This window comes from Vulpes vulpes, chromosome 1, assembly GCF_048418805.1.
Source record: "Vulpes vulpes isolate BD-2025 chromosome 1, VulVul3, whole genome shotgun sequence".
In the NCBI taxonomy this organism is placed as follows: domain Eukaryota; kingdom Metazoa; phylum Chordata; class Mammalia; order Carnivora; family Canidae; genus Vulpes; species Vulpes vulpes.
The window spans coordinates 70,796,175-70,823,384 of NC_132780.1; the positions used below are offsets into that span (position 1 = coordinate 70,796,175).

The window sequence follows — 27,210 nt, forward strand, 5'->3', positions numbered from 1 at the left end:
AGAAGTGTATCTGGGAAATTCGCCTAATATGCAGAGACTCTATGATAGGTAGTCTTTGGGGAGGATTTTCACAAGCTCTGGGACCGGTTAGGCAAGTGTCCTCTCAATTGGGGTGAGGGACACAGAACATGGATACATTACACAGATGGAGAACTGTGGTCAATGTGAAGGCCCCTGCATGCATCAGCATGGAGCAGCAGCCATGAGGACATCTGGCTCTAGGATTCACCTTTTGATTCTCTCAGTGTGTTAAGTGGAACGACAAAGATGTTAACATTTATTAAGAAGGCTGTGGGGAACATTTAAAATGTTTATTTGTAGATAAATTTCTAATTTGTGACTTTGAAAGTTTTCTGTACTTGGACATCTGAGTGCTTTATTATTTAGGGCAAATGTCTAAATTTTTAAAATCGAAGTTCCGTTTTTCTTTTAAGAATGTAACATGTTGGGGATCCCTGGGTGGCCCAATGGTTTAGCGCCTGCCTTCAGCCCAGGGTGTGATCCTGGAGTCCCGGGATCGAGTCTTGCATCGGGGTCCCTGCATGGAGCCTGCTTCTGCCTCTGCCTGTGTCTCTGCTTCTCTCTCTCTCTCTGTATCTCTCATGAATAAATAAATAAATAAAATCTTTTAAAAAAATTAAATTTAAAAAAAGAATAACACGTTTTATGATAAATGATTGACATCCTGAAAAAGGTGAGGGAAGTGATTTGTCATTTAATTCCAGGTGATTTGCAGTTTTTGCAGCTTTTAGGTTTTTGTTTTTGTTTTATCTATTCAATGAATCAATATATGTGTATAATATTGAGTCCCTGATTCCCATTTATAGAGATACATTCAATCTGAATTAAAGACTTAAAATGAAAAAACAAGTAGTAACCTTCTGAATTAATATCAGCAGGTGTTCAAAGTGAAAAGGCAAACAACGATTTCACTTTTCTAAGTTGGTATCAGGATTGTTAAAATCCTTTCTGTTCAAAGTACCTGTCAATATAATCATTTTCAAAGCTTAAACTTTACCTCATGTTCGCATCTTAAAAAAAGTAGGTAAGTCCTGGATTAAAATAAAGACTTGTATTTAATTTCAGCCCAGATTTTATTTTTATTTTATTTTCTAAATGTGCTTTATAGAGTGCCAAAGAATAAAAATGAAGAACATCCCAGAGCGTAAAAATGTAATGCCTAAAATAAGGAAAGAATAGTCAGTGTCGAGGATTATGAAGGCTGTAAGATTTCACCCTCCTTCAAAGTTCACAAGTTAGGGTGCCACATTCTCCTGGAAGCTAGTGGAAGATGTGAGACTCTGAAGTCAGGGGAAAAGATTATTATTCACAGAACAGCAGTAACCACAGTACCAACAACCCCTCCCCACCTCGCCCCCATGCCCCATTCCCACAGGGCATTGTGAATGGGGCCAGGTGACACCTTCATACACAGTGGGTGGAGTTCAAGGACCAGGACCCAGAGTTAGGGAACTCAAATCTTTTGTAACACAGTACACATACTTACTCTTTGCTCTAGAAAGAGAGATTTTCTGTGTCTTCCAAGGATATTAACTAAACAAATGCCCATGAAAAGATACTCTAGCTCAGAGGGTAGTGAAGCAAGATTGCAGAAACACAAAAGATCCAATGGAGAATGATCTCCAAACAGAAATATTTGAATTAAATTCATTTTTTTTGTATTGTGCAGTGTTAAAATTATAATGATTTAATGGAAAACCTTTTTGAATAATCTTTACCATAATGTTTGTTGTATTTTACTGAAGAGCAGTCATTTGAAATAGATTAGGAGCAATTTATAATGGAGAGTTAAGTGATTTAATACAACTCTTACATAACTTTATATCAACGCAGTACTAACGTGTTCAAAAATCATTTTTATACATACTGAACTAAAGTTTTTATTTGACGCCTGACCTTGAAAGTCAGGTGCTTAGCCTTAAAATTATCTGATGGACCTAAGCTATCTTCATTTAGCGTTAAAATTTGGGAATTACTCTGTCATCTGTCAGAGCACAGAGTTGTTATTACAGAGGGATCTGCAGAACTGTGTATGATGAGAAGGCAGGAAACATATAAACTTCTTAACTTTTAATGCTCATATTAGAGGAGGCTGTATGTGTGTTTGTATGTGTGTGCATGTATCTGGACACACACGCAAGTTTTTCATAAAAGTCAAGTTGTGGGATGCCTGGGTGACTCAGCAGTTGAGCGCCTGCCTTCAGACCAGGGCGTGATCTTGGAGTCCCAGGATTGAGTCCCACATCGGGCTCCTTGCATGGAGCCTGCTTCTCTCTCTGCCTATGTCTCTGCCTCTCTGTGTGTGTTTCTCGTGAATAAATTAATAAAATCTTAAAAAAAAGTCAAGTTGTAATTAAACAGGTCTGATGTTTGTGATAATTATATCAATGTACATAGTTGAACTAGAGATGCCTTTGTGAGAAACCATGTACAGTCATACATTTGATGCCCAATTTAATTAACAGTACACATTTGTAAACCAAATGTTGGCCTCAGGTGTGCAGTTCATAATCATGAAGCAACTTTCAGAATATCATACAATTCAGAATGTAAACATGTAGATATTTTGACATTTTCTTTTTGAAATGTGTGATATCCAGGATATTTTTGGTTAGTTGACATGTTGTCTGAATATTGAAAGATGAGTTGCTTACTCTGTCCTTTTTTTTTTTTATTAAAAAAAGGGTTTTATTTATTTATTCATGAGAGACACAGAAAGAAGAGGCAGAGACATAGGCAGAGGGAGAAGTAGGCTCCAGGCTGGGAGCCCGATGCGGGACTTGATCCCGGGACTCAGGATCACGCCCTGGGCTGAAGGCAGGCGCTGAACTGCTGAGCCACCCCAGGATCCCCTTACTCTGTCCTTTTGTGCAATAGTAAAGTTAGCCTGTTAAAAGTTTCAAGGAATACCTCCCGAGTTCTCAAATTTATTTGAGACCTTTGCTACTATCTGCTCATTACTGCAAATATATCATCCTATAGTAGTGGTATGTATCCTTATGATTAATGAAAACATCTTGGTTTTTCCCTAAAAGAGTGATTATCAAACTGTGACTTTTATTTATTGCAAAAAAAATATCTGGAAATCCCTCATTTATTGTACTATACCTACCATAAATTTTCCTGTATGTCTGAAATTTTTTTAAAAGATTTTATTTATTTATTCATTAGAGACACAGAAAGAAAGAGGCAGAGACACAGGCAGAGGGAGAAGCAGGCTCCATTCAGGGAGCCTATTGTGGGACTCGATCCTGGGACTCCGGGACCACGCTCTGAGCCAAAGTCAGATGTTCACCTGCTGAGCCACCCAGGCGTCCCTGTCTGAAATAGTTTTAAACACCTCCAACCTCTAGCCACTCCCTCTTCTTTGTCTGAGAGCATTCAGTAGATTGCACATGATACAAACCCTAATATAACATATCACATTGTAATGCATAATTCTGCTTTAACATCTCTGCCCCAGGCTGTGTTATTCATTTTTGTAACATCAGTTTCTAGCACTGTGCCTAGCACATAGTTACTTATTCAGTAAATATTTGTTGAAAGTACGAATGAATGAATTTTAATGTCACCAGTAATTTGGTCTAAATCTTATTCATACTTACTTTAGAGCATATGGAAATTAGAAGAGTGTGAGTAATTTGAGCAAATTAGATTTTCTATATTAAATGTTGAAATATATGTCTTCTTTTTTTTTCACACATTACCACTATTCTGGGTCCTTAAAGCACTTCTAGGTACAGCAACAGTGGGATATTTAACTACAAAAATTGACCACAGTCTAAAAACAAACAACTAAATGCAAAAGGTGATGTTTACAAGTTTCTTAAGTTTCTTCCCATAATTCCAGGCTTGTATAATGGATAAAAAAATAGTAAAGAAAGGCATTGAAAATGAAGTGAACACACATTCATTTACTTATGTCAGAAGTACTAAGGAACTATCTTTTCCAAATACTGTAATAAATGGTGGATATAGAGATTTTTTTAAAGATATAGGAGGAGACAGCTCACAGTATTCAGATACTATAAAATTCGCCCATTTAATTCAGTGGTTTTTCATATATTCACAGACTTGCATAAACATCACCACAGTCAATTTTAGGTTGTTACCACCCCCAAAAGAAACTCCTTGCTCTATAACAGTAACTCACATTTCTCTCCAAACATTCACTACTGCTACCCTAGCCAATCACTAATATGCTTTCTATGTCTGTAGATTTGCCTATCCTGAACATTTAATGTGAAGGGAATAATGCAATTTGTGGTCTTTTGAAACTGGCTTCATTTACTTAATATTTGTTTCATTCACATTGTAGTACTTCATCCCTTTTAATTACCACCAATCCACCTTCTGGCTATTAATAGTAATGCTGATATGAACATTCATGCACAAGTTTTTATATGGAAATATGTTTGCATTTCTCTTGAGTATATACTTTGGAGTAGAATTTCTGGGTCATGTAGTAGTTTTACATTTAATTGTTTGAGAAATACCAAACTCTTATCCAAAGCGGCTGCACCATCTTACATTCCTATCAGCAATATATGAGATTCCAATTTCTCCACATTTGTAGAGATTTTAAGAGATTTTTAAAAATATTTCCACGTGGAGCTTAAGAATGTGAGAGAATTTTGATGACTGTCCAAGAGGTCTTTTCCAATTTATTTCAGAAAATCTGGTTGATTTCTATTGTTTAGCAATAACTGCTAACATTTACAGAATGCAACATACTATGAATCAATCTAAGACTTTGACACGTAGTCAGTCATCTAATCCTTGTAACAATTATAATGTCCCTGTAAGATAGGGGGTATGAATATTATTCTTACTTTTGAGGATATTAAAGTATAGAAAGGTTAAATAGCACATCAAGAAAGTAGAGAAGAGATTGCACCCATGTGTCTGGCTTGGGCACCTCTGTATTTGAATATACACTCTACAGTGGTACATGTTGAGTAGTACATGCCACTGGTTTAAAATTTCACTGGAAAGTTAGCAAATATATTTGAAAGTGGAATTTTTTATATAAATTTTAGGGATAAATTTGTAGTGGTAAGTTTTGGTCTATGGGACAAAGACTTAAGTTTATTGACTAACATCAATTTTTGTTAACCATTAATTGTGATTTATGCCAAGTCAATAGAAAATATCAGTGTGTGGATTCCTTATACTAATATTAGTGCTGTAATTTAGTGAGTGTTTGGTGTGTGCCAGGCACGCTTCCAAATGTTTCTTGTATATAACTCAACAGTAGTATGGCACTGATTTTGGAATATATGAGCTTAAATATTTTTAATCCATGAATCAATAATCTATATTATATTACAGTGAAAACATTTACTTCTTCCTTTCTTTACTTAATAAAAATAATTTAATTTTATTCATTTTCTTCAATTTAAAAGCTTGTGAAATTTACCTTAGCATCACACGGTAAATTTATAGGGAAAAAAGAGATAAAAATAAAAATTTGCCAAAAACAAAAAGCAAAACACAAAACCAAACAAAAACCCAACCAAGTCTAGTTCATTTTATTACATGTGGTATTACACATCTAACAACTGTCCCATTCCTGGGAGAGAAAGACATAAATTATTAAAATTTAACATCAGGATATATTTATGTTAGTTATAATAGTAGATTTTCCTTAAAATGGTACTTCTTATCTGAGGAACTGGTTTTTGTTGTTGCTGTTTGTTTGTTTAGATATCTTTATAAACCTCTTTTTGATTGAAGGAACTGACGTGCAAAATTGTTTGAAGTTGTTTCTATGCAGAAGAGCAAAGAAAAACTACATGTGGAAAATATTTCACCTGCAGTTAAGCAACCAAAAAACACCCTTGAACCTCAGGATGCTGTGATCTCCAGAGTTTGTGTCTGTAGCACTAAAACTCTGTTTAGTTTCACAATTGACTCTAGATAGGTTGACATTCATTTTGTAGTTTGTGTAGTTTTGATTTCTTTGTACTAATCAGCTTCATTGTGATTTTAGCCTCTATTTATATCAGAGTTAATAATATTAAAATTATATATATATATATATATATATATATATATATATATACCATAAAATATTTATTTTAAAAAAGTCCTGTACTTTCTTGCACATTTTAAGTTGATATAAAAATTTTATTCCTGGGGATCCCTGGGTGGTGCAGCGGTTTGGCGCCTGCCTTTGGCTCAGGACGCCATCCTGGAGACTCGGGATCGAGTCCCCCGTCGGGCTCCCGGTGCATGGAGCCTGCTTCTCCCTCTGCCTCTGTCTCTGCCTCTTCTCTCTCTCTGTGTGTGACTATCGTAAATAAATTAAAAAAAAATTAAAATAAAAAAATTTTATTCCAGGTTTAAATAGTTCTAGTATTGTCAAGTTGTTAATATTAAGGTTTAAATGATACAATTGCATTTTTAAAAATGGGTCCAGTAGTATATTAAAACTATAATGATTTGTTCTTTACTATCATCCTTTTAATAATACATGAAAAAGTATATTTTTAATAGAAATTTTACATTTGCTTTTTTTCAAACTTGTTTTCTGTTTCATTTCCCCACAGAACTTGATCTTAATGTAATACAGTCAACCCTTCTTATGCATGGATTCCATATTTAATTTATCTACACATTTCAATATATTTGTAACCCCAAAATCAATACTTGTGGCGCTTTCCTGATTATTCACAGACATGCACAGACTGGTGAGAAATTTGAGACATTCCATGGTCAGAATCCCAGCTGGGGCTGAACAAGGCAGCTCTCTGCTTTCTTGTTTCAACTCTCATGCTGTAAACAAGTGTCCTTATTGTGGTCTATTTAAGACCATATTTTTGCATTTTTGCATATTTTGTTGGTGATGACATTGTTTAAAATGATGATTCGGCATAGTGAGGAAGTGCTGGCTTGGATTCCTAAGCACAAGAAGACTGTGATGTGCCTAGTGGGGAAAATATGTATGTTAGGGAAGCTTTGTTCAGACGTGAGTTTGAATTACTGTTTGTTATGAGTTAAGTGTTAAGATCAACCATATATATTAAATAAGGTGTCTTTAAACAGACACATAAAACAAGGTTATGTATTGATTAGCTCATGAAAGTGTTGTGACCAGAAGTTCACAGGTACCTAACTTTCCTTCTCCGGAGAACAAAATGGCTCAGTTTTTGTGAATTTGGTATTTGTGGTAATTTTCTATAACATAACTACCATAAATAACAAAAATGGATCTAAAAAATATTTATGCAAGAAAAACAGGTACATAAAGTGAAATTTAAGAGAGAGACCAGAGAAGATGGTAGCAGAGTAGGAGAAACAACAGGCTCACCTCATCCCACAGAAGTACAATACATAGCTATCAAATCATCCTAAATGCCCTAGAAACCAATCTGAAGCCTGGAAGAACAATTCCAAAACTAAAGGTGGAGAAGAGTCCACACTGAAGATGGTAGGAAGTGTGGAGATGTGGTTTGGGAGAGAAATGGATCTTGCTGCTATGGTGGGGCTGAAGCTGTGGTCTCAGAGGATGAGAGACAGACTCATGTAGAGGAGAATGCATAGGAAAAATGAATCTCCTTAGCAATTGGATTGGAAAGCGGGAGCCACTGAATTTCATGAGTTTTTGCAACCAGCAGGGCTTAAAGTCTGGTGTTTTAAAAGTCAAAGGGCTTGGTTGAGGGAGAGCTCAACAGACATTGAGGCTTCTCTTGGAGAGAAGTCAGGGCAAACAACCCACAGATATCCAGCAGGGAAACAGCAGTCGGAAGAGTGCTGGGGCACACAGTGGGAAGGTCTTTTGCTCATCTTGGAGTGTGTCCTCAAGATGTGGCATTCATGGAAAGATCCCTTCCAGGAACAAAGGAACTGGCAGGCACCATTTGCCTTCCCTGCCCCTCAGCATAAACATAGGGCCACTGGCAGAAACCAAAACAGAGCTCATACTTGCTACCTAACTTGCGTATGTCAAGCCCCATACCCTTACATCTTGGTGAAACCGCCCTTCTCTGTCCTAGCATGGCTCATCCCCACCCTGAGAAGGCCAGCCCAAACCTCCACCCACACTGTGTCTTCTGTCCTTAGAGTTCTTCAGAAGGCCATTACCCTCAAGAACGGAAGTAGTCGACTTTTCTAGCATGCAGAAGCAGGCAAAGAGACTTAACATGAGAAGAGAGTGGAATTTGCCCCAAATAAGGAACAGGACAAGGCTGTGGCCAGAGATATAAGGAAAACAGATATAAGGAACATGCCTAATAGAGAATTTAAGTAATGATCATTTTGATACTCACTGGACTTAAGAAAAGAGTAGGAAAGATGAGTGAGACCAGAAAATTGCTAGAATTGATAGACAAATTCAGTAAGGTCGCAGGATATAAAATCAATGTAACAGAAATCTGCTGCATTTCTATATACCAATAATGAAGCAGCAAAAGAGAAATCAAGGTATCAATCCCATTTACAATTCCACCCAAAGTATAATATATCTAGGAGTAACCCTAACGAAAGAGGTAAAAGATCTATACTCTGAAAACTATAAAACACTGATGAGGGATGCCTGGTTAGCTCAGCTGATGAAGCAGGTTCTTTTGGCTCAGGTCATGATCTCAGGGTCCTGGGATTGAGCTCTGTGTGGGGCTCCCTGCTCAGTGGGAATCTGCATCTTCCTTGCCTTCTGCCCTCACCCTCAGTTTATGATTTCTTTCTCTCAAAAAAAAAAAAAGAATAAAATCTTTTCAAAAATACACACTGATGAAGGAAATTAAAGATGACACAAAGAAATGGAAAAACACTCCATGCTCGTGGACCAGAAGAACAAATATGATAAAATGTCTATACTCCCCAATGCAATCTTCATATTTAATGCAACCCCCATCAACATACCAATAGATTTCTCAAGTAATCCTAAAATATGTATGGAACCACAAAACTAAAGCAAAGCTGAAAGCATCACAATTCTGGATTTCAAGTTATATTACAAAGCTATAGTCATCAAGACAGTACGGTACTGGCACAAAAATAGACACATAGATCAATGGAACAGAATAGAAAACCCAGAAATGAACCCACAACTCTACGGTCAATTAATCTTCAACAAATCAGGAAAGAATATCCGATGGAAAAAGGACATTATTCAACAGATGGTGTTGGGAAAACTGTACCACTTTCTTATACGATAGGCAAAAATAAATTCAAAATAGTTTAAAGACCTATGTGTGAGACATGAAACCATAAAATTCCTAGAAGAGAAGATAGGCAGTAACCTTTTTGACACTGGCTATACAACTTCTTAATAGATGTGTCTGCTGAGACAAGGGAAACAAAAGCAAAAATGAACTATTGGAACTTCATTAAAATAAACAGCTTCTGCACAGTGAAGCAAAACAATCAACAAAACTAAAAAACAATCTACAGAATGGGAGAAGAAATTTCAAGGAACATATCCGATGAAGGGTTAGTATCCAAATTATGTAAAGAACTTACAAAACTCAACACCCAAAAACAAATAATCCAATTTAAAAATGGGCAGAAAACATGAACATTTTTCCAAAAAAGACAGCCAGATGGTTAATAAAATGAAATGAAATGAAAATGACAAATGAAAAGATACTCATCATCACTTATCACCAGGGAGATGCAAATCAAAACCACAATATCATGTCACACCTATCAGAATGGCTAAAATTGATAACAGAAGAAACAGCAGGTGTTGGCAAGGATGTGGGTTAAAAGGAACTCTCTTGCCTGTTGGTGGGAATGCTAACTGGTACAGCCACATGGAAAATAGTATGGAGGTTCCTCAAAAAGTTAAAAATAAAACTATCATGTAATCCAGGATTTTTGCTACTGGGTATTTACCCAAAGAATACAAAAACACTAATTCAAAGGGATACAGGTACCCCTATGTTTATAGTAGCATTATTTACAATAGCCAAGATGTGGAAGCAGCTCAAGTGTCCATAGACTGATGGATAAAGAAATGTGGCATATATGTATATATGATGGACTATTATTCAGCCATAAAATCTTGCCATTTGCAAGGACATGGATGGAGCTAGAGAATATGATAAGTGAAATAAGTCAGAGAAAGACAAATGCCATATGATCTCACTTATATGTGAAATTTAGGAAAGAAAACTGATGAGCAAAGGGGAAAAAAAGAGAGACAAACTGAGACACTGTAGAGAACAAACAGATGGTTACCAGATGCAAGGTGGGTAGGAAGAAGCAAGGAATAGGTGATGAGGATTAAGGTGTGTACTTGTCCTGATGAGCAGCAGGTGATGTATGGACGTGTTGAATCACTATATTGTACACTTGAAACTAATATAACAATGTGTGTTAACTAACTGGAATTAAAATAAAAACTAAAAAAAAGAGGTACTTTTAAATTCCTTTACATCATAAAGCCTTGATATTAACAATTTCTACTGGATTGTGATATTGTACTATTTTTCAGTATAACCATTATAAACAGTATAAATATATATTTGGATGAATAATTTCTTGATGCTTTTGACAAATAATTGTTAGACATAAAATTATATTGGAAATGCATCTCTTAATTAGGTGTATTGAGCTATTTTTTAACTCCGATCATGTATGTGTGGATGAATTTTACTTATTGCTAAACTGGAGTAAGTTCAGCATCATTCTTTTCATTTTTATAGTTGTTCTAATAAATAAGCATATGGGAATAGAAGGAATTTTATTATAAAAATATTACTTCATTTTTAATGCATTCAAAATCATAATGTGAGGAAAATACTTAGTAAGCCTTCATTACGGTTATTTCAGTGATTTATCAGTTTATGACCCAACCGAGTCCATCTTTAATTTTGTTGAAAGCAAAGAATTTGCAATTACGTACTTACTGGGAACATAATCACATGGAATCCTTCACTTTTTCACTTTCTGGGAAGAGTATCAAACAGATTATACCAAGATTTTTTTTAACTCATTGTTAATTTAACTACTATTCTTTCATTTATAGGGGTTTCACTTAATCTGATAAATTTACAAAATGTTGGGAAAATTAAAACATTAGTTTCACTACAACTTTGCCATTGCAAAATTTATGATTAAATAGGGGTTTTTTTTTATTAAATGGTTTTATCTTACTTTAAATATGTTAGTATCAAAGCCTTGGAGCTGTGTATAAGTTATTATATTTATGGAAAACACCTGCCTTTCATCGTGTTTGATAAAACTAGCCTTCTTTATGAAATCTGTCAGCCAATAAAAATTAATTTGTCAGAACAGAAATGGGCCCACACAGCCATCTTGTTATAACGAATTATTATCCTACAGTGGGTATGTGGCTGTGTGGTTGTCTAACCAGCTGTGTAGCTGGCTAAATGACTGAGTGGGTGGGCAGGGGGTGGATGGATGGTTGGATGGATAGATAGAAGGGTGGGTGGTTAGGTGAGGAATGAAGCTTTGACAGCAGTTCAATTCCTAAATGAAATATAAAGACACTCTCACCTTCCATGTTACAAATGAAGATCTTAATTCTGCTATTCTGAGACTTTCTCTGAGGAGGACTAAATTCTTTAGCAATACTGAGGAGGTGGAAGAGCTGGGATAGTTGAATGAACATGGTCATTCCTCGTGTCCTCATTCCTCGTGTCCCTCATTACTGTGTATCTGAATTCCTAACCACTCAACGCAAACCATGTGGTCATAGCACAACCTCCAATGACACTGCTTCCAGTGTCAACCCTTGACCTGCTGTGCAAGCAGGGAACCTCTCCTAGGGTTAAAAGAGATAATAGAAGATAAAGGTAATGTCTCCTGAGGTTACAAGAGACCTCTTGGTTATCAGTAATTCCAGTTGTCCGTTTTTGATGCCTTGGGGTAATGTAACCAGGGTGAAATTGCGAAAAGGTGCATGATATACATTTTTTTTGTAAAGTGAGACTATGTTGATTTTGAAGAGAATGTGGGGCAAAACATCATTATGATGCCTCAGCCATTAACATGTTTTTAGACATGTCAGTGTTAAGGAAGGTATGTGAGGAATAAGAAGTGGAAGGATTATCTTCTCAGACCGTCAGGGTAGTACATCATCACTGACCTCAAGGGGTGGCATTAAGGACACAGGTTTTAGATCCTGCTTTTTTTCTTATAAATTTTGGGTAGGCATGCCTGAATGGTTCAGTGGTTTAGCGCCTGCCTTCGGCCCAGGGTGTGATTCTGGAGTCCCAGGATCGAGTCCTACATCAGGCTCCTTGCAGGGAGTCTGCTTCTCCCTCTGCCTGTGTCTCTGCCTCTCTCTCTCTCTCTCTGTCCCTCATGAATAAATAAATAGGATCTTTAAAAATAAATAAATAAATTTTGAGTAAACCACTTTGCCTTCTTGTGCATCGGTCTATTCATTTTAAAAGTAGGAATAGTAAATGCTACCCCAATTATCCTTCAGAGCTATTGTGAAGATTAACTGGGATAATGTCTGTAAAAGCATTTTGAAAACTGAGAGCTCTGTCTAAACAGAAGATATTATTATCTGTATCCTAAAGTCAGTTTAGATCAATTACAGTGTACTACAAAGCATGGTGAAATGGCACTCTATCTGAAAAACTTTCTTATTGAAAAGAATAAAAGACTTTTTGGTTATCCAAAATATTAATATTGTCCAATTGACATAGTAACCACAATTTTAAGCCATATATTGGGCATTAGGTAAGAGCAAATAATTATTGAAACATAGTGTACTAGGCACTTTTCTACATTCCGTATATCAGTTCATTTAATTCTCACAACCAGTTAATGAGGCAGGCACTATTATTATCTCTTATTTTACAGAGAATAAACTGAAGTTCAGAAACTATGTGATATAGTTATACAAGGGTCACACCTAGGCTTTGAATCCTGGTGGGCAGTTCCATAGTTCATGGTCTCAGCCACAATACACACTTCTTGCTATATAGATTCTTAATTGCAATTTTCCTACCTCCTATTCTCTACCTCCCATACTGTGACTTCTGCTAAATTATTAAGAAAAATGGTAGAATCGATCAATGAAAAAAAGAGTGTGTGGCAGGGGAAAGAGAGAGAGAGGACCAATGGGAAATGCAATGGGTGTTCGTTTGTCAATCACAGTGATTGCCTCAAGGCCATGGGTGGACATTTTTGGCAGTCACTGTTAGCTCAACCTCCTGGTCTCTTACCCATTGAGGAGGGTAGAAAGGGCTCACCCTCCTGTCTGTCTCTTCTGGGAGTCTGGGAGCTGAGAGAGACCCACAAAATCCAAGTCTGGCTAAATGAGGTACATGTCACCTCTCCCAATTCAAAAATGGGAAGGAATAGGAGAGAACAGAGTGTGATTTTTGGCCTTCTCTCCCAACTCAAGTGATCGCAACATAGTCTGATACATCTTTATTTTTTGTAATAATTTTGTCTTGGAACCTAAGTAATATTAATATTGCCATTCCTGCCTTCTAATAATTATATTGCTTAGCTTTTTGTTGTTCATTTACTTTCAAACTATTTGTATCTTTATATTGAAAATGGAGCTTTTGTAGACTGTATATATTTGGATCTACTTTGTTCTATCCATTCCAAGTCTCTGCTTTTTAATTGGAGCATTTATTTCATTAAAATTTAATGTAATTATTGATATGGCTGAATTTGGTCATTTCATTTCATTATATTTTTTTCTTTGTGTCCCTCTGTTTTCATTCTCCTGTTTCTTTTTTCTGCCTTTTTGGAGATTCAGCATTTTTTAGAATACCATTGTAATTTTTGTGTGCTTTTTTAAAATTCAACATTTCTATTCACTTTGATTTTTACTCTAAGAATTATAGCGTACACTCTTAGATTTTTACTCTGTTTATTGTTGATATTACATCACCTCCCAAAGTGTAGAAAGCTTACAACCTAATAGGTCCACATCCATTCTCCCATTCTTTATGCTGCAGTTGTCGTACTTGTTATATCTGCATGTGGTTTAAACTCCACATGAAACTTTACGTAGCTCTAGAGCATGAGGAATAGGAATTGGTTAAGAGGTAGATAACTCCATGGACTCACATCGTTCTGGGGATGGGCTGGCATAGAAGATTGTGAGACTGTGAGACGGTTGAATTTTAAAAGAAGAATATAAAGTAAAAATCACATTGAGCGAACATTTCCTATGGAAATATATTGAATTGCACATGAATTATGTTGCATGCAGCTTGGCTAATACAACCCAGGGAGAACACTCAGATACAAAAGAAGGGAATCTAAGTAGACCCCTGGGCACTCTAAAATCAGCAGGTCCGACACAGGAAGGGAACCCAGTAGATGAAGCTAAGAAAGCATGTCCTGTGTTGTAGGGGGATACCAGGATTAAAAAAATAGCAGATACCAGGAGAAAAAAACGCATTGTAAGAACAAGAGTCCACTGAGTGTCTCTGAATGGTCAATTATGAGAAGAATAGGAATGGAACCATTGAATTAGAACTGTGGAGGCTACTGCTTTATCAGCAGTAGGCTTCTAGAATGGGTTCACAAAAGAATGTAAAGTAAAGTAAATCAGTGGAGAGCAGGACTATAAGAAATTCACAATAGGGGTTTCTGTGCAGAAAAGTGGCACCATGCCTGGAGGGGAATGTGAGGATAATGTCTGTTTATGATAGGAGATTCTAGACTTAGTGCAAGTTATCAAAGGTAAAGAAGAACTACCTCACCAAGGGATATTTAGAGATAAGTAGGGGTACTTCTTGGTCACCACAATTGCCAAAGGGTGTTCCTAGTACTTACCAGAATGCACCTGGAGCTAAACATCCTGCAGAGCTTAGGACATTCTATCTCAAAGAAGAATTGCCTCACCCCAAAAGCATTGAGCCCACTTGAGACAATGGTTTATCTTGGACTCTGTTTTTATTTGATTCTCTCAGCAGAAATGTCTGGGCCTCATATGATGTTCCATGACAGCTAAAGCCAAGCCTTTGACAAAGCTGGACTACTCTTTGATTTGTCCACCTTAGATCACCCCTTCTAAGATCTCCAGGAAATCAATCCCTGTGTCTCAGGGAGAGCCAGGCACTGACTGGTTTCTGCTCATCCTTGAGCCAGTCACTGTGACAAGGAGGATGAAGTTGTGCTGGTTAATAAGAGTCCACTCTGGACTTGAGGGAGTGAGTGGCTCATTCTGCCTGAATTGCATGACTGCTCTCAGTGCAGGAGCAGCAATGGCTGCTTTCAAGGTATTCAGGACCGTATAAGGACCATCATCTTTGGACATAAGATAGGAATGATGAATGGTAAGAAACTATAGTTGTAACTCAAGCATTTTTACCACAGTCAGGCCAGGCAAATAGAATGGCCTTGAGAGAAACACTTTTATTCTCAAGTACTTTCTTATCCTCTGGATCTTCTGAGCATGGTTAGAGATGGCATCAAAATGAGTGTGGCTATATCTCATCTTTTTCTTAGCAGTGCATTATGGTATTTATTATTGATTATTAACATTATTGATAATGTTTATTGGTATAATGTTTATTTCTGATGTTATTATAGGTATCACTAAAACAGTGCATTCCCAACTTTTAATTTATAATTAAATCTCAGGAAAGAAGACAAGCTAAATTCTTTATCATGGTCTCTCAGTTCCTGGGAGTTTTCTGCCCATCGCGAAGAAGAGCAGAAACCAGAAAAATAGGCTTTTAGTCAACATACACCCATATCCCATTTAATCTATCTTAGGTACAATATAAAGAATGGATGCACTTTAATTAGCACTACCTCCTCTAGGTGACTAAAATTAGGGAACTGATTTTAGAGTACAAACTTGCCCTGTGTACAAAAAATGTTGCAAATGACTCTTCTCAGAATTTCCTGATACATCCACAATCACAACAAATCTTTGTAATGGACCGTTTAAGATTGCACACATTATCTCCATTCAGCAGATAAGGAAGCTAAGAAAAGGTGACCAGGTAATTTGTCCTAAGTCATAAAATTAATAAGTGGCACAACCGGGTTTCCAATTCCTCTTTTTCTGGCTCTAAAAATGTTCTACTTCCTGTGACTTTTCGAGAGATAGTAGAGGGAAAGGATTAGGAGGGAGATGAACATTCATTTGGTCCTTTTTCGGGGAATTTTGTAGTTACAGGACCAGAACAAATGGGACATGACACATTTCTCACATGTGCCAGAAGACATAGAGACCCACCAAAAAATATACTATGGCCACTAAGCACTAGTCATTTTCCACATAATGGCACTTGATTATTTATCAGGTCACTTTAAAATGTTTGTTCTTATCCATGACAATATTTTAGTTTGCCTAATACCTGCTATGCATTTGATAGGTTTTTCTATTGTAAATCCATACTGTGTATCTGGGCTGCTGCTCAAAAATATTTATTTATAAAGTATTGACATGAATATCCAAATTGAACTTAAGTTTAAAGACTTTAATTTTTCTATTATATAAATGGAAGAGGCCTTTAGATACTAATGATTTGAGTTATGGTACAGAATTACTTAGTATGTTTTTGCAGGTTTTTTCCTCTTTAGTTTTGCTTGTTTGTTTTTATAATTCTTGTTCTTAAGGTGGAATCCCCATAATTGGAACCCTCAGAGAAAAATCACCAACTCAGGGACACCTGGGTGGCTCAGCGGTTGAGCATCTGCCTTTGGCTCAGGTCATGACCCCGGGGTCTTGGGATCAAGTCCCATATTGGGCTCTCTGTGAGGAGCCTGCCTCTCCCTCTGCCTGTGTCTCTGCCTCTCTCTGTGTGTCTCTCATGAATAAATAAATAAAATCTTTGAAAAAAAAATCAATTCAGGATATCCTAGAATTTTTATTCCCTTTTTTAGTTTTAGTAACTTTTATATGGTCCCCATCTATATTCTTCTCTATGGCATTCTGCTTTTAAAACAAATCTGTTCACACTACTAGAAAATCATGTGTAGAACTGGGACCATACCTTTTGTCCCTTATTGCTCCTTACTCGTCTCCTATCTTAGCTGATGAATTGGTTGCCTTATGGTCTCTGATCTGAAGATGCTGTGAATAGACCTCAAGGGCTTCCAATACATGTTTATTTCTCCTCCTCTACTTCAGTGGTGTCATATGACATCTACCTAAAAGTTTATCAAAAGCACCTTTTCCTCTGTAATTTTTTTTCATCATGTTTTTTTTTTTTTTTAATTTGGAGCACTTCTGTCACTTCCAGTCCATACTCCTTTTCTGAATATTTTTCTCTGCTGGGTAAAATATGTCAGGTTTGTGCTCTTGCCATGGCACCTCCTCTCATTTTGGTGTCATTTTTATTTTATTGTGTCCAATGCCCATTTGTCATTATTCTTTGCTCTTAGCTCTTTATTGGAGCTTTTATTACTAATCCCATTTTCTACTGGTAACCTAAATAGGGAATATCTGAATGATGTTATAAAGCTCTTTGCTGTTGTTGTTTGTCTTTTTTATCATAAGGAAAAGGAATGTAGACTTTTCTTCTGAGAATATTTTAGGCAGCCTGTTATGGTAGAGATGGAATGGAGTTCAGAGTTTGATTGAACTGAATTTGAGTTGCGATTCCATTACAAAGCAGCCGATGTCCTTAGAAAAGTGATTACAATTCTCTAGGACTCAATTTACTATTCTATTAGGTAAGGATAATAATACTGACCTTACCAGGCCATTGGAAAGCTTAAAAATAGCATGTGTAAGTAATATGCATCTTCTGACACAAAGTAAGTATTCGATTATTATGGGCATTATAATTATTAGTTTATTATAATTATTAGGTGGGCCATTTCATACTTGAATTGACAACTAATAAGTGATAATAATACATTTAAAGGAGATGCTGCAGAAAATAAGCTCTAATGGCTGGCCTTAAGAATTTTGTAATCTTTTAAAGAAGAAGAAATATATACCAAAAACATGTAAGACACACACCAACATTCATTATTTTTGACAGTAATTATGTGACAGTTATAAACAGTATAAATATTACTTAAAACATCACAAAACACCCTCTGTGATTTATTTATTGTGGTGATTAGGGAATTGGAAGTTAAAGCATTAGGGGTAATACCCCATCTGCTCTGCTGGGAAGGGACCTGCAGCAACTGGCACAGAGGTCCTTCCCACCCTGGAGGGTGCCCTTGTAACCTCAGTGCTCAGCAGCCTCCATGAGAGAATGTGGCAAACGGTGGAAGAAGGTTGTGGTCAATCCTCTGAGGTAGGCTTGGTCTTGACCAGGCTGATAGCCAGAGGCCTCTTAGAGGAGAGACATTTGCAAAGGTTCATGTGGTGAACGGGGCTTTCAACAGGCAGAGGTGAAGAAGGATGTGCCAAGAGTTTTCTGGGAGCACTCAATGTAGCAGTGTACATGTGGGGGCTGACAGGAGCTGCTGGGATATAGGTTTGTGTCAGATGAGGGGGCCTTGGATTTTTCTCCCCAGCAGACAGGGTGACACTTTAAAGGGTTCAAGTGCTATGCTATGGTCAGAGCTCTGGATTGATAAGGCTTCCTCTGTAGAATGGTGCAGGACATTTTGAAGTAAAGAGAGTATGTCAAGACTCGGGGTGGGAGGCTAGTGCATGAATCGGGAAAAGATCGCCTGAGAGTAGTGACAGAAAATGCAGGCAGTAAAGGACATGCGTAGGCAACATCAACAAGTTAGAATGACAATCGGCGGGAGTGGCTCCAGTAAGAAAGAGGGTGTCAGTAGGTTCAAAAGAAAGGGCAGCTAAGTATCACATAAGATCCCACGGAGCTTTTTGGCGAGGTCACCCAGTGTCTAGGGTTCGTAAACACAGCCTCAGGTGGGTCTTCACTCTCGTCTGTAAGACAGCTTGAGTGGTTCCCATGGCTATACCGTGAGGGCAAACATGACACCTGCCACGCTGGTAAAGTGGTGCACCGTAGAGGGAGTGCACATTCCTACTGGCCATTGGAGCCAAATCTCTTCCATAAACTCATAGGAGCCTCACAGTTCCAGTCTAGCAAGTGTTTTGTGTGGGCTCTTTGTTTCCCAGGACTGGCATCAAAGGGAGCAAGCGATTGCATGGGAGGGTCACTGACTGATGTATGAAAGGGAAATCCCTTGGGGAACCTGTTTTTCTTCAAATGTTGCTCCATTGCATGAAGTATTATAAGTAAAAGAAAAAGTACACTGTTCATTGAAGGGCAGGTGAGAGGTAACTTGGTACAGAAATGTTGCTGTTGCCACGTCTGATCTTTGAGTAATGCTCACTTCCCCCCCTCTCTCCCAATCTCTTGGTCAGTGTTCGTCAGGTTCAACTCCAGCCATGGTTTCCCAGTGGAGGTCGATTCTGAAACCAGCATCTTCCAGCTCAAGGAGGTGGTTGCTAAGCGACAGGGGGCCCCGGTTGACCAGTTGCGTGTGATTTTCGCTGGGAAGGAGCTTAGGAATGACTTGACAGTGCAGGTGAGTGTCCCTCGGTGGATGGTTCCTGGGATGCAGCCAGCACCAGTGCTTACGCCGCTTCCTCTGCCAAGCTGACATTCATGCCTGAGATCTAATAGAATAAATAGTGCCTGGGGATTCCTTGAACTTTACTCCACACCGCTTCATTAATTCTGACCTTCTTAATTATGCATTAAAACAGCAAGCAGGAAGGATTGGAAGAACAACTGTGGGTGAGAGAGGGAGAGAGAGAGAACACACGGGCTGGGCTTGGTGAATAAATGTTTACTGACTACAGGAGCAGCAAGGCGCAATTTCTGTGTCTGTTCAATTTCTACCTTACTTATTCCATTTGAATCTTAATGAAGAAGGATTCGAATAAATTGTTCCAAATCAGGCTGCTCAGTCACTGCACTGCGAGGAATCTGTAACCCAATTGTGACCCCTGGAGGATAATCGGAAGGCTGCGGCTGCAGCTCGCTCTAGGAGGTCCGGGGCTCAGGGCCCTTTTAGGACAGGCATTGAGAGATTCCCCACCCCATCAAAACCCCATCACAGCTTCCATGCTGGCGGCCAATGAAGACAGGAACAGAGCAAAAGTCCCTCTTTCTGCGTATTTTCTCCCAGCTGCCCTAAAACCATCCCTAGAATAGACCACTGAAATGTCAGAAAGCAAGCAGTGCCTGTCCTCTCCTGACACCACTCTCGCTGCTTCTGGTACCCATGAAGTCTACTGTCCTCTCACCTGGGTGTTTCATTCTCAAGGGTGATTTCTGTAGCAAGAGGGGGAGAGCAGGTGAACCGATGAGCAGCGCCCTCCCCTAGACGTGGAGCACTGTTATCTGATGGGGATACCAGCAGATACCGTTTCACATGGATTGAAGTCATGCTTTGCGAAAGCATGAAAGAGCAGATGGTTTCTGTGGATGGTCAGGGGATGCTGAAGGACCCGTCAGACACAGCTTTCCCCTTTCTCAACCAGCACAGATTAATTGCACCTATGTTTCTAGCCTTCGTGAGGGCCCACTGCTGTGCGTGGGAGGGCTGCTGGGTCTGGCTACCCGGTGCCCCTCCTGTATGGACATCCCATCATTGTGTCTTCTCCTGATGATGCTTACAGCTTCTTGGTGAAATGCTTTCGGAATGTGCGCCTACAAAAAGAAGCCATAGAAATGCAAATCGAGCTCTGGCCCCAGTGGTCTTTGCTGATGGCTGGAGGCACATGTTACTGTGCACAAACTGCTGTGCTTTGCTTTTAGGCCGTTTGTTTTTATAAGGGAAGTGCCTCTGCTAAAAAAGCATTTCGCTTTTTATTTTTTTATTCCAGTCAACTAAAAAGCTTTTTACTGTACCTGCCAACCTCTAAATCCAAGAATGTTCCCTTCACAAATAAATGATTTTAAAACGGCTCCTTGAACCAAAATATTTTATATTACCAGGAGTTTTGAAGTTTCAGGTTCTAAAACTCTTCACCTCTACCATTAAGCTGATAGGTTAGACTAATTGCTACAGATGATTCATTTTACCAACATATACGTGAAGCAGAGAGCAAGGTTCTTATCTCTCAGAGTGGAAGAATGAATCTCTCTCAGGACAAAGGAGAGTGAATAAAGCAGTAAGAGTGAGAGGGGTCCTGACAGGGTGGCCACTGAGGGCCTTTAGGGTTGGTCTTTTATTGAAAGTAGCCAGGAAACTTAAATCTTTTTAACACCTCTATTGATAACACCATCAAGTAAGGACTAGTGATAACACCTTTAGAGTCTGGTAATTCTTTTTTTTTTTTTTTAATTTTTATTTATGATAGTCACAGAGAGAGAGAGAGAGAGAGGCAGAGACACAGGCAGAGGGAGAAGCAGGCTCCAAGCACCGGGAGCCCGATGTGGGATTCGATCCTGGGTCTCCAGGATCGCGCCCTGGGCCAAAGGCAGGCGCCAAACCGCTGCGCCACCCAGGGATCCTGAGTCTGGTAATTCTTTGTTGGTCACAAGTAGCTGTTATAACAAGACCCTACCTCTGACACCTAGGGTAGAGTGGTCTGGTTTGTTCCCTCATCTCTGGTTTTCTTATACCTCCTCATTTGGGGGATTTTTGTGAGCCGGATAACATAGCTCCCCATCTCTCATACCTAGCCCTGTCTAACCCTTACTCATATGTATAAGATATATACTGATTCAGATTCTTTTCATTTTGACAAATTCTTCCAATGTTCTGGGCTCCCTGGGGGCTCATAAAGAAAGGCAAACTCATTTCCTGCTTTTGTGGTGACTAGTTAGGGGCCCTAAAAGGAACAGAAGTATTAGGTTAAACCATATGGCATAAAACTATTAGCAGTTTCATGTGGTTCAACATAAAAATGCCAAACATGAGAACCATAATATAGAAGTTGAAACTAAGTATTACAAGATTTTAACGGTAGAGAAAACGCATCTTTCTGAGTGCAAGTCACCAAGACTTCATGGATGAATTGAAACTTGAGTAAAATCCCAGGGTTAGAGAATGAGCATGGAGTGTACTTGCAGAACAGTATGAGTCCCTGTTCTTCTAGAAGCTAGAAGAGATGTTGAAGACTGGGCAGGAAGGGAGTTTAGAGCTGTATTTTTACAGAGGTTTCATGCATTAAGAGCTAGAGCAAAAAGGGTGCCATGCAGAGAAATGGGAGTCTGGAGATCCAGTCTGGTTGTAGGAAGAATGAGGAACCTTAACCTGCATGAAAAGTGGATGCCAAAGGAAATATATGTGGAGTTGTCTAGCGGGCGTTTGAGAACCTAGCTGTGTTGCTTAGGAGCTCACTTTATATTTGAGGACTAGCTACATAGAGGTAAATATTACAGCTATTGGATTAGTTGTGATTGCCAAAGGGACAGAGGACAGAGGCTTGAGTAGGTAGGTCTCTTAGACAGCGAGGGGAGAAGCCAGTAAAGGAGGCATTATCCATCCAACTGATGATTTTGAGGATATTTTAGAAAAGTAAATTACTGGTAAAGAAGTACATGTGCTATGAAAAGATGGAGTTGATGAAAAGGAAAGAACCTTTGGACTTGATGGATATAGTGGTGACTCTAGTCCAGGGTTGTGGTTGGTCAAAGCCAGGCTGTTGGGTTCAGCGTGAGCTGGGACTGTCATGAGGGGGCTCAGCTTGTCAGTGAGAAGAAGGAGAGGAAGAGGGGAGTTCCTGGAGGAGCCAAGGGTCCTGCATTTTGTTCCACATGGGCTAACCCTTGACGATGTGGATGGCTGACTTTTATATGGCTGTAAGCAGTGAAATATGATTTTATATTCTGATTATTTTTCACTTAATGTATCATAAGCTTTTCCATGTTATGTAATCTTCATTTCTAAGTGCATGGATTATACTCTATGGGATATTTATATCATAACTCTTAAGTCTTTAGGGACTACTTGGTTTTAATACTACAAATTAAGGCAAAACAACTTTTTTAAATGTATCTTATGTACTTAGAGAATGCGGCCTCTCTGTATTTCAGTTTGCTCATCTATAAAGTGGGAATAATACTAGTACCTGTCTCACTGGAATTTTGTGAAGACTAAATTAGTTAATTTATGTAAAGCTCTAAGAACAGAGTACAATATATAGTAAACATTATATAAATGTTAGCAATTATTAGCATCCTCATCATCATGATTGTCATCACTATTATTAGGGACTACTTCAAAATCTAAGAGATCACCTTAAGTAATACAAGACTACTTTCCATAATGAATTATGATGAATGTATCTGCAATAAATTAAAGAGCTAAGGAATGACAATGGGATACATATTTGACTGAGATTCACAACCCTGAGATCATGACTTGAGCCAAAGTCAAGAGTTGAATGTTTAACCAATTGAGCCACCCAGGTACCCCTTATTATGAACATTTTTAAAATCAAAAGAAAGTGTTTTATCTTTTTAACTGGTAAAGGACATTTCTTAGATGATAACCTGTTATCAAAATTTTAAACAATCTCATGGAATTCTCAGTTCCTAGAATATATGTCTACAGATGTGTTTGAGAAGCTCTGTTAAAGTGTAATCATTTTCTTTATACATTAATATATTCTTTCTTGTTATTAGCAAGATTTTAAGAACTTTAAGGAATTAAAGAAAAATGGATAAAATATGAATGTCAAAAATAGATGACCTGGCATAGGCTTTGTTTCTGTGAAAATGGACTAGACAAACTTTTGCCTATTCCTCCTCCTAAGTACAACTAAAACTCTGGATGTTACATACAACATATACAGACATATGAGGATTCTAAAAGGTGACAAGAAAAATGCAGACTCTTTAGGGACCTCAGGACCGAAGAAATAATACAGGTATGGGTTTGTTAGGTTTTCCTTTTACCAGATACATCCTAGACTTGGAGATGATGAAATTGGTAACCTAGAAATGCCAGCATGTATAAACCAAAAAAAAAAAAAAAAAAAAAAAAAAAAAAACAGTACTCTAAAAAAGCTCGCTTTCTATCCAAAATACCAGGAACAGATTAGCCTAGCAATATAGAAAACTTTTAGACAATAACCATACTTTTGCAGCTAAACAGCACAGAAGAACTGTGGCCCCTCCTTCATCCCCACCAATAGTAATGAAAGCTAGAGTCTAGATTACCTTCCTTGTGAGGCTATAATGAGTGCCTTACACACTTGCTCCCTTGACAATAGTAAAATACACCTCTCTTTTCCTGCTGGCATAGTAACACAAGAGCCCTAGAGGTGAGTTGGGATTTTCACTGTTGCTAAGTGCCTACAGGGCCACTGGTACCACAGTGCCAATGGAGATCATGTGCAGTGCCAGAACATCACTCCCACCCAGCAATAATGAGGAGTCTTCATTTCAACAGAAATTGAGTGGAGGTCTGGACTACTATTTCCATTGACAATAATGAGGTAGTGACTCCACTTTCCTGCAGAAATAGGGTCAGAAAAAGCCAGCTAAAGCAGAAGGTTTAAATAAGATTCAGAGTCTCATAAAATTAGAAAATCCCCAGGTTTCAAAGGAAAACCAGCAAGAATCAGGAAGATCTCAAATTGTATGAAAATAATGCTAATATTGAGATGACAGAGATGTTAGATTTATCTGACATTTTAAGCAGCCATGATAAAATACCTCAATAAATAAGTACCAACATGCTTGGAATAAATGAAATTCTGAGAAATTCATTTATTTAATTCTGAGAAAATAAAAAGATATAAATAAGAATAAATGGAAATTATAGAATTGAAAAATACAATAATAAAAAGCTCATTGGATGGGCTCAACAGAAGAATGAAAGGGATAGAGGAAAAAGTCAGTGAACTGGAAAATGGAACAGTAGAAGTTGTACAATTTGAGCAGAGAAAACAGACGAAGGAAGGAGGAAAGGAAAGGAATAAAGAAAGAAGGAAAGAAAAGAGAAAGAGGAAGGAAAGAGAAAGAGGAAGACAGAAAAGAGCAAGTCACAGAAATATGTGAGTCTATAAAAGATCATTTCACAATTGTATCATCAGAGTCCTGGAAGGAGAAGATAAAAGAAGGGGAGGCTAAAAGTGCTCAAAGGAGTAATGGTTGAAAACTTCCCCAATTCCACAAGTAACATAAAACTCCAAATTCAGGAAACCGAGAGAATCCAGAAATTTGACAGAGTCAAAGCAGTATACACATCATAAGTAAACTTCTAAAAACTAAAGACAAGGAAAAAATTCCTGGAAGTAGCTAGGTAAAATGTATAGACAAACCCCAGAGATGTTGCAGGTTCTCCCCCAGACTGCCACAATAAAGGAGGTATAACTATAAAGACAAGTGAATATTTTGCTTTCCTACTGCATATAAAATTATGTTTTTACTATAGTCTGTTAAGTGTGTAATAGGATTATATCTTAAAAAAACAATATACATACCTCAATTAAAAATACTTTATTGCTAAAAATGCAAACCATTATCTGAGCTTTCAGCAGGTCATAATCTTTTTGCTGGTGGAGAGTCTTTAAGATTTTATTTATGAGAGACATAGAGAGAAAGGCAGAGACATAGGCAGAGGGAGAAGCAGGCACAGAAGAACTGTGCAGGGAGCCTGATATGGGACTTGATCCTGGAACTCGATCCTGGAACTCAGGATCATGCTGTGAGCTGAAGGCAGATGCTCAACCGCTGAGCTACCCAGGTGTCCCATAGTGTCAGTTCTTTGTTGTCATTTTAACATTCTCCATGCGTCTTCACCAGGTAGATACCATCCCAAGAAACCACTTTCTTCACTCATCCATAAGAAGCAACTCCTCATCTGTAAATATTTATTTACAGATTGCAACCATCCAGTCCCAACTACAGGTTCCGTGTCTTAATTCCAGTTCTCTTGCTGTTTCTGCCTCATCTGCATCTACTTCTTCCACTGAAGTTTCGAGCCTTCAAATTGTAAAAATATTGCAGTATCAGCGAAGTGCGGTAAAGCAAAACACAATAAAATGAGGTATGTCTGCACATCTTATGCAAAATGGAAAAGCAATTTGAATGGCAGTGGATTCCTCATCAGAAACCATGAAGGCTGGAAGAAAGTGGCACATTTTTTCAAGTACTAAAGAAAAGAAGTGTCAGTCTGGAAACCTATACCCAGAGAGAAGATCTTTCAGAATTGAAGGAGAAATCATTATATTTTCAGATGGGAAAAAAAAAAAAAAACTAAGATAAGTTGTCATCAAACTTCCCTGAAAGAATGAATCAAGGAATTTCTTTATGACAAAAGGAAATAAGGAGGAACTTTGGAACGTTAGGAAGGAAGGAAGAACACAGTAAACGTGAAAGTATGTGTGAAAACACAGACTTTCCTTCTCCTCTTGAGTTTTCTAAATAATGCTTGATGGTTGTAAGGACTTGCAACTATGTCTGTTGTGGTTCTAAATATAGGTAGAGGAAATATTCAAGACAAATACATTATAAGTGGAGATATAGTGACTTAAAGGGAGTAAGGTTTCTATATTTCACTTGAAGCTGTAAAATGTAACTTGTGTGGTAAGTTACCATTGCATAAAGTAATAGCTAGAGCCACCACTAAAATAACTAAGACCAAACTGTAAAATGGTGATGACATTGAATGCTGCTGAGGATATGGAAAAATTACTGGTGGAAACAGAAAATGGTACAGCTGTCCTGGAGAAGAGCATGACAGTTTCTTAAAAAAACTAAACATACACTTACCATGCAACACAGTGGTCACACTTGGTTATTTTTCAAAGAGGAATGAAGACCTGTGGCCACACAAAGCCCAGGACATAAATGTTTATAGAAGCTTCATTTACATTAATGAAAAACTGGAAATAACCCTGATGTCCTTTAGTGGTAAGTGATTAAACAAACTGTGGTACATCTGTATCATACTCAACAACAAAAAGGAAACAACTTGATATACACCAGGGAAATTTTGCATGAAATCTCAAGGGAATTATGCAGAATGAAAGAAAGCCAATCCCAAAAGGTCACATGATAAACAATTCCATTTATATGACATTCTTGAGATGACAAAATTATAGAGATGGAAGACAGATGAGTGGTTACCAGGGGTTGGGGAGGTGGGAGCAGGGAGGAAGAGTGTTTGGCAGTGAAAGGACAACAGGAGGGCAAGAGAAACCCTTGTGGTGATGGAAATTCTTTACTGTACCAGTGTTGATAGTACAATTGTGTTGTAGTATGGTTTTGTAAGATGTTACTATTGGGAAACTCAGAAGAGGACACCTAGAAATACCTAGAAATTTCTTACAACTACATTGAACCTATAAGTACCTTAAGATGAAGGTTATTTAAAACAACAAGTTCTTCCATCTTCCACAGAGGAATAGAAATTATCTCTTCCTATAGAAAATACATA

General features: G+C 37.9%; 1 protein-coding gene across 1 annotated transcript in view; it reads left to right on the top strand.

Annotated features, from left to right (window-relative positions):
- Nucleotides 1-27,210, top strand: part of PRKN (parkin RBR E3 ubiquitin protein ligase) — a 1,279,940-nt gene that overhangs the window by 236,945 nt on the left and 1,015,785 nt on the right. The window contains exon 2 of the mRNA XM_026015949.2: nt 19,229-19,392. Within this exon, the coding sequence (XP_025871734.2) occupies nt 19,229-19,392 (164 nt within the window). The remainder of the gene's footprint in view (nt 1-19,228; nt 19,393-27,210) is intronic.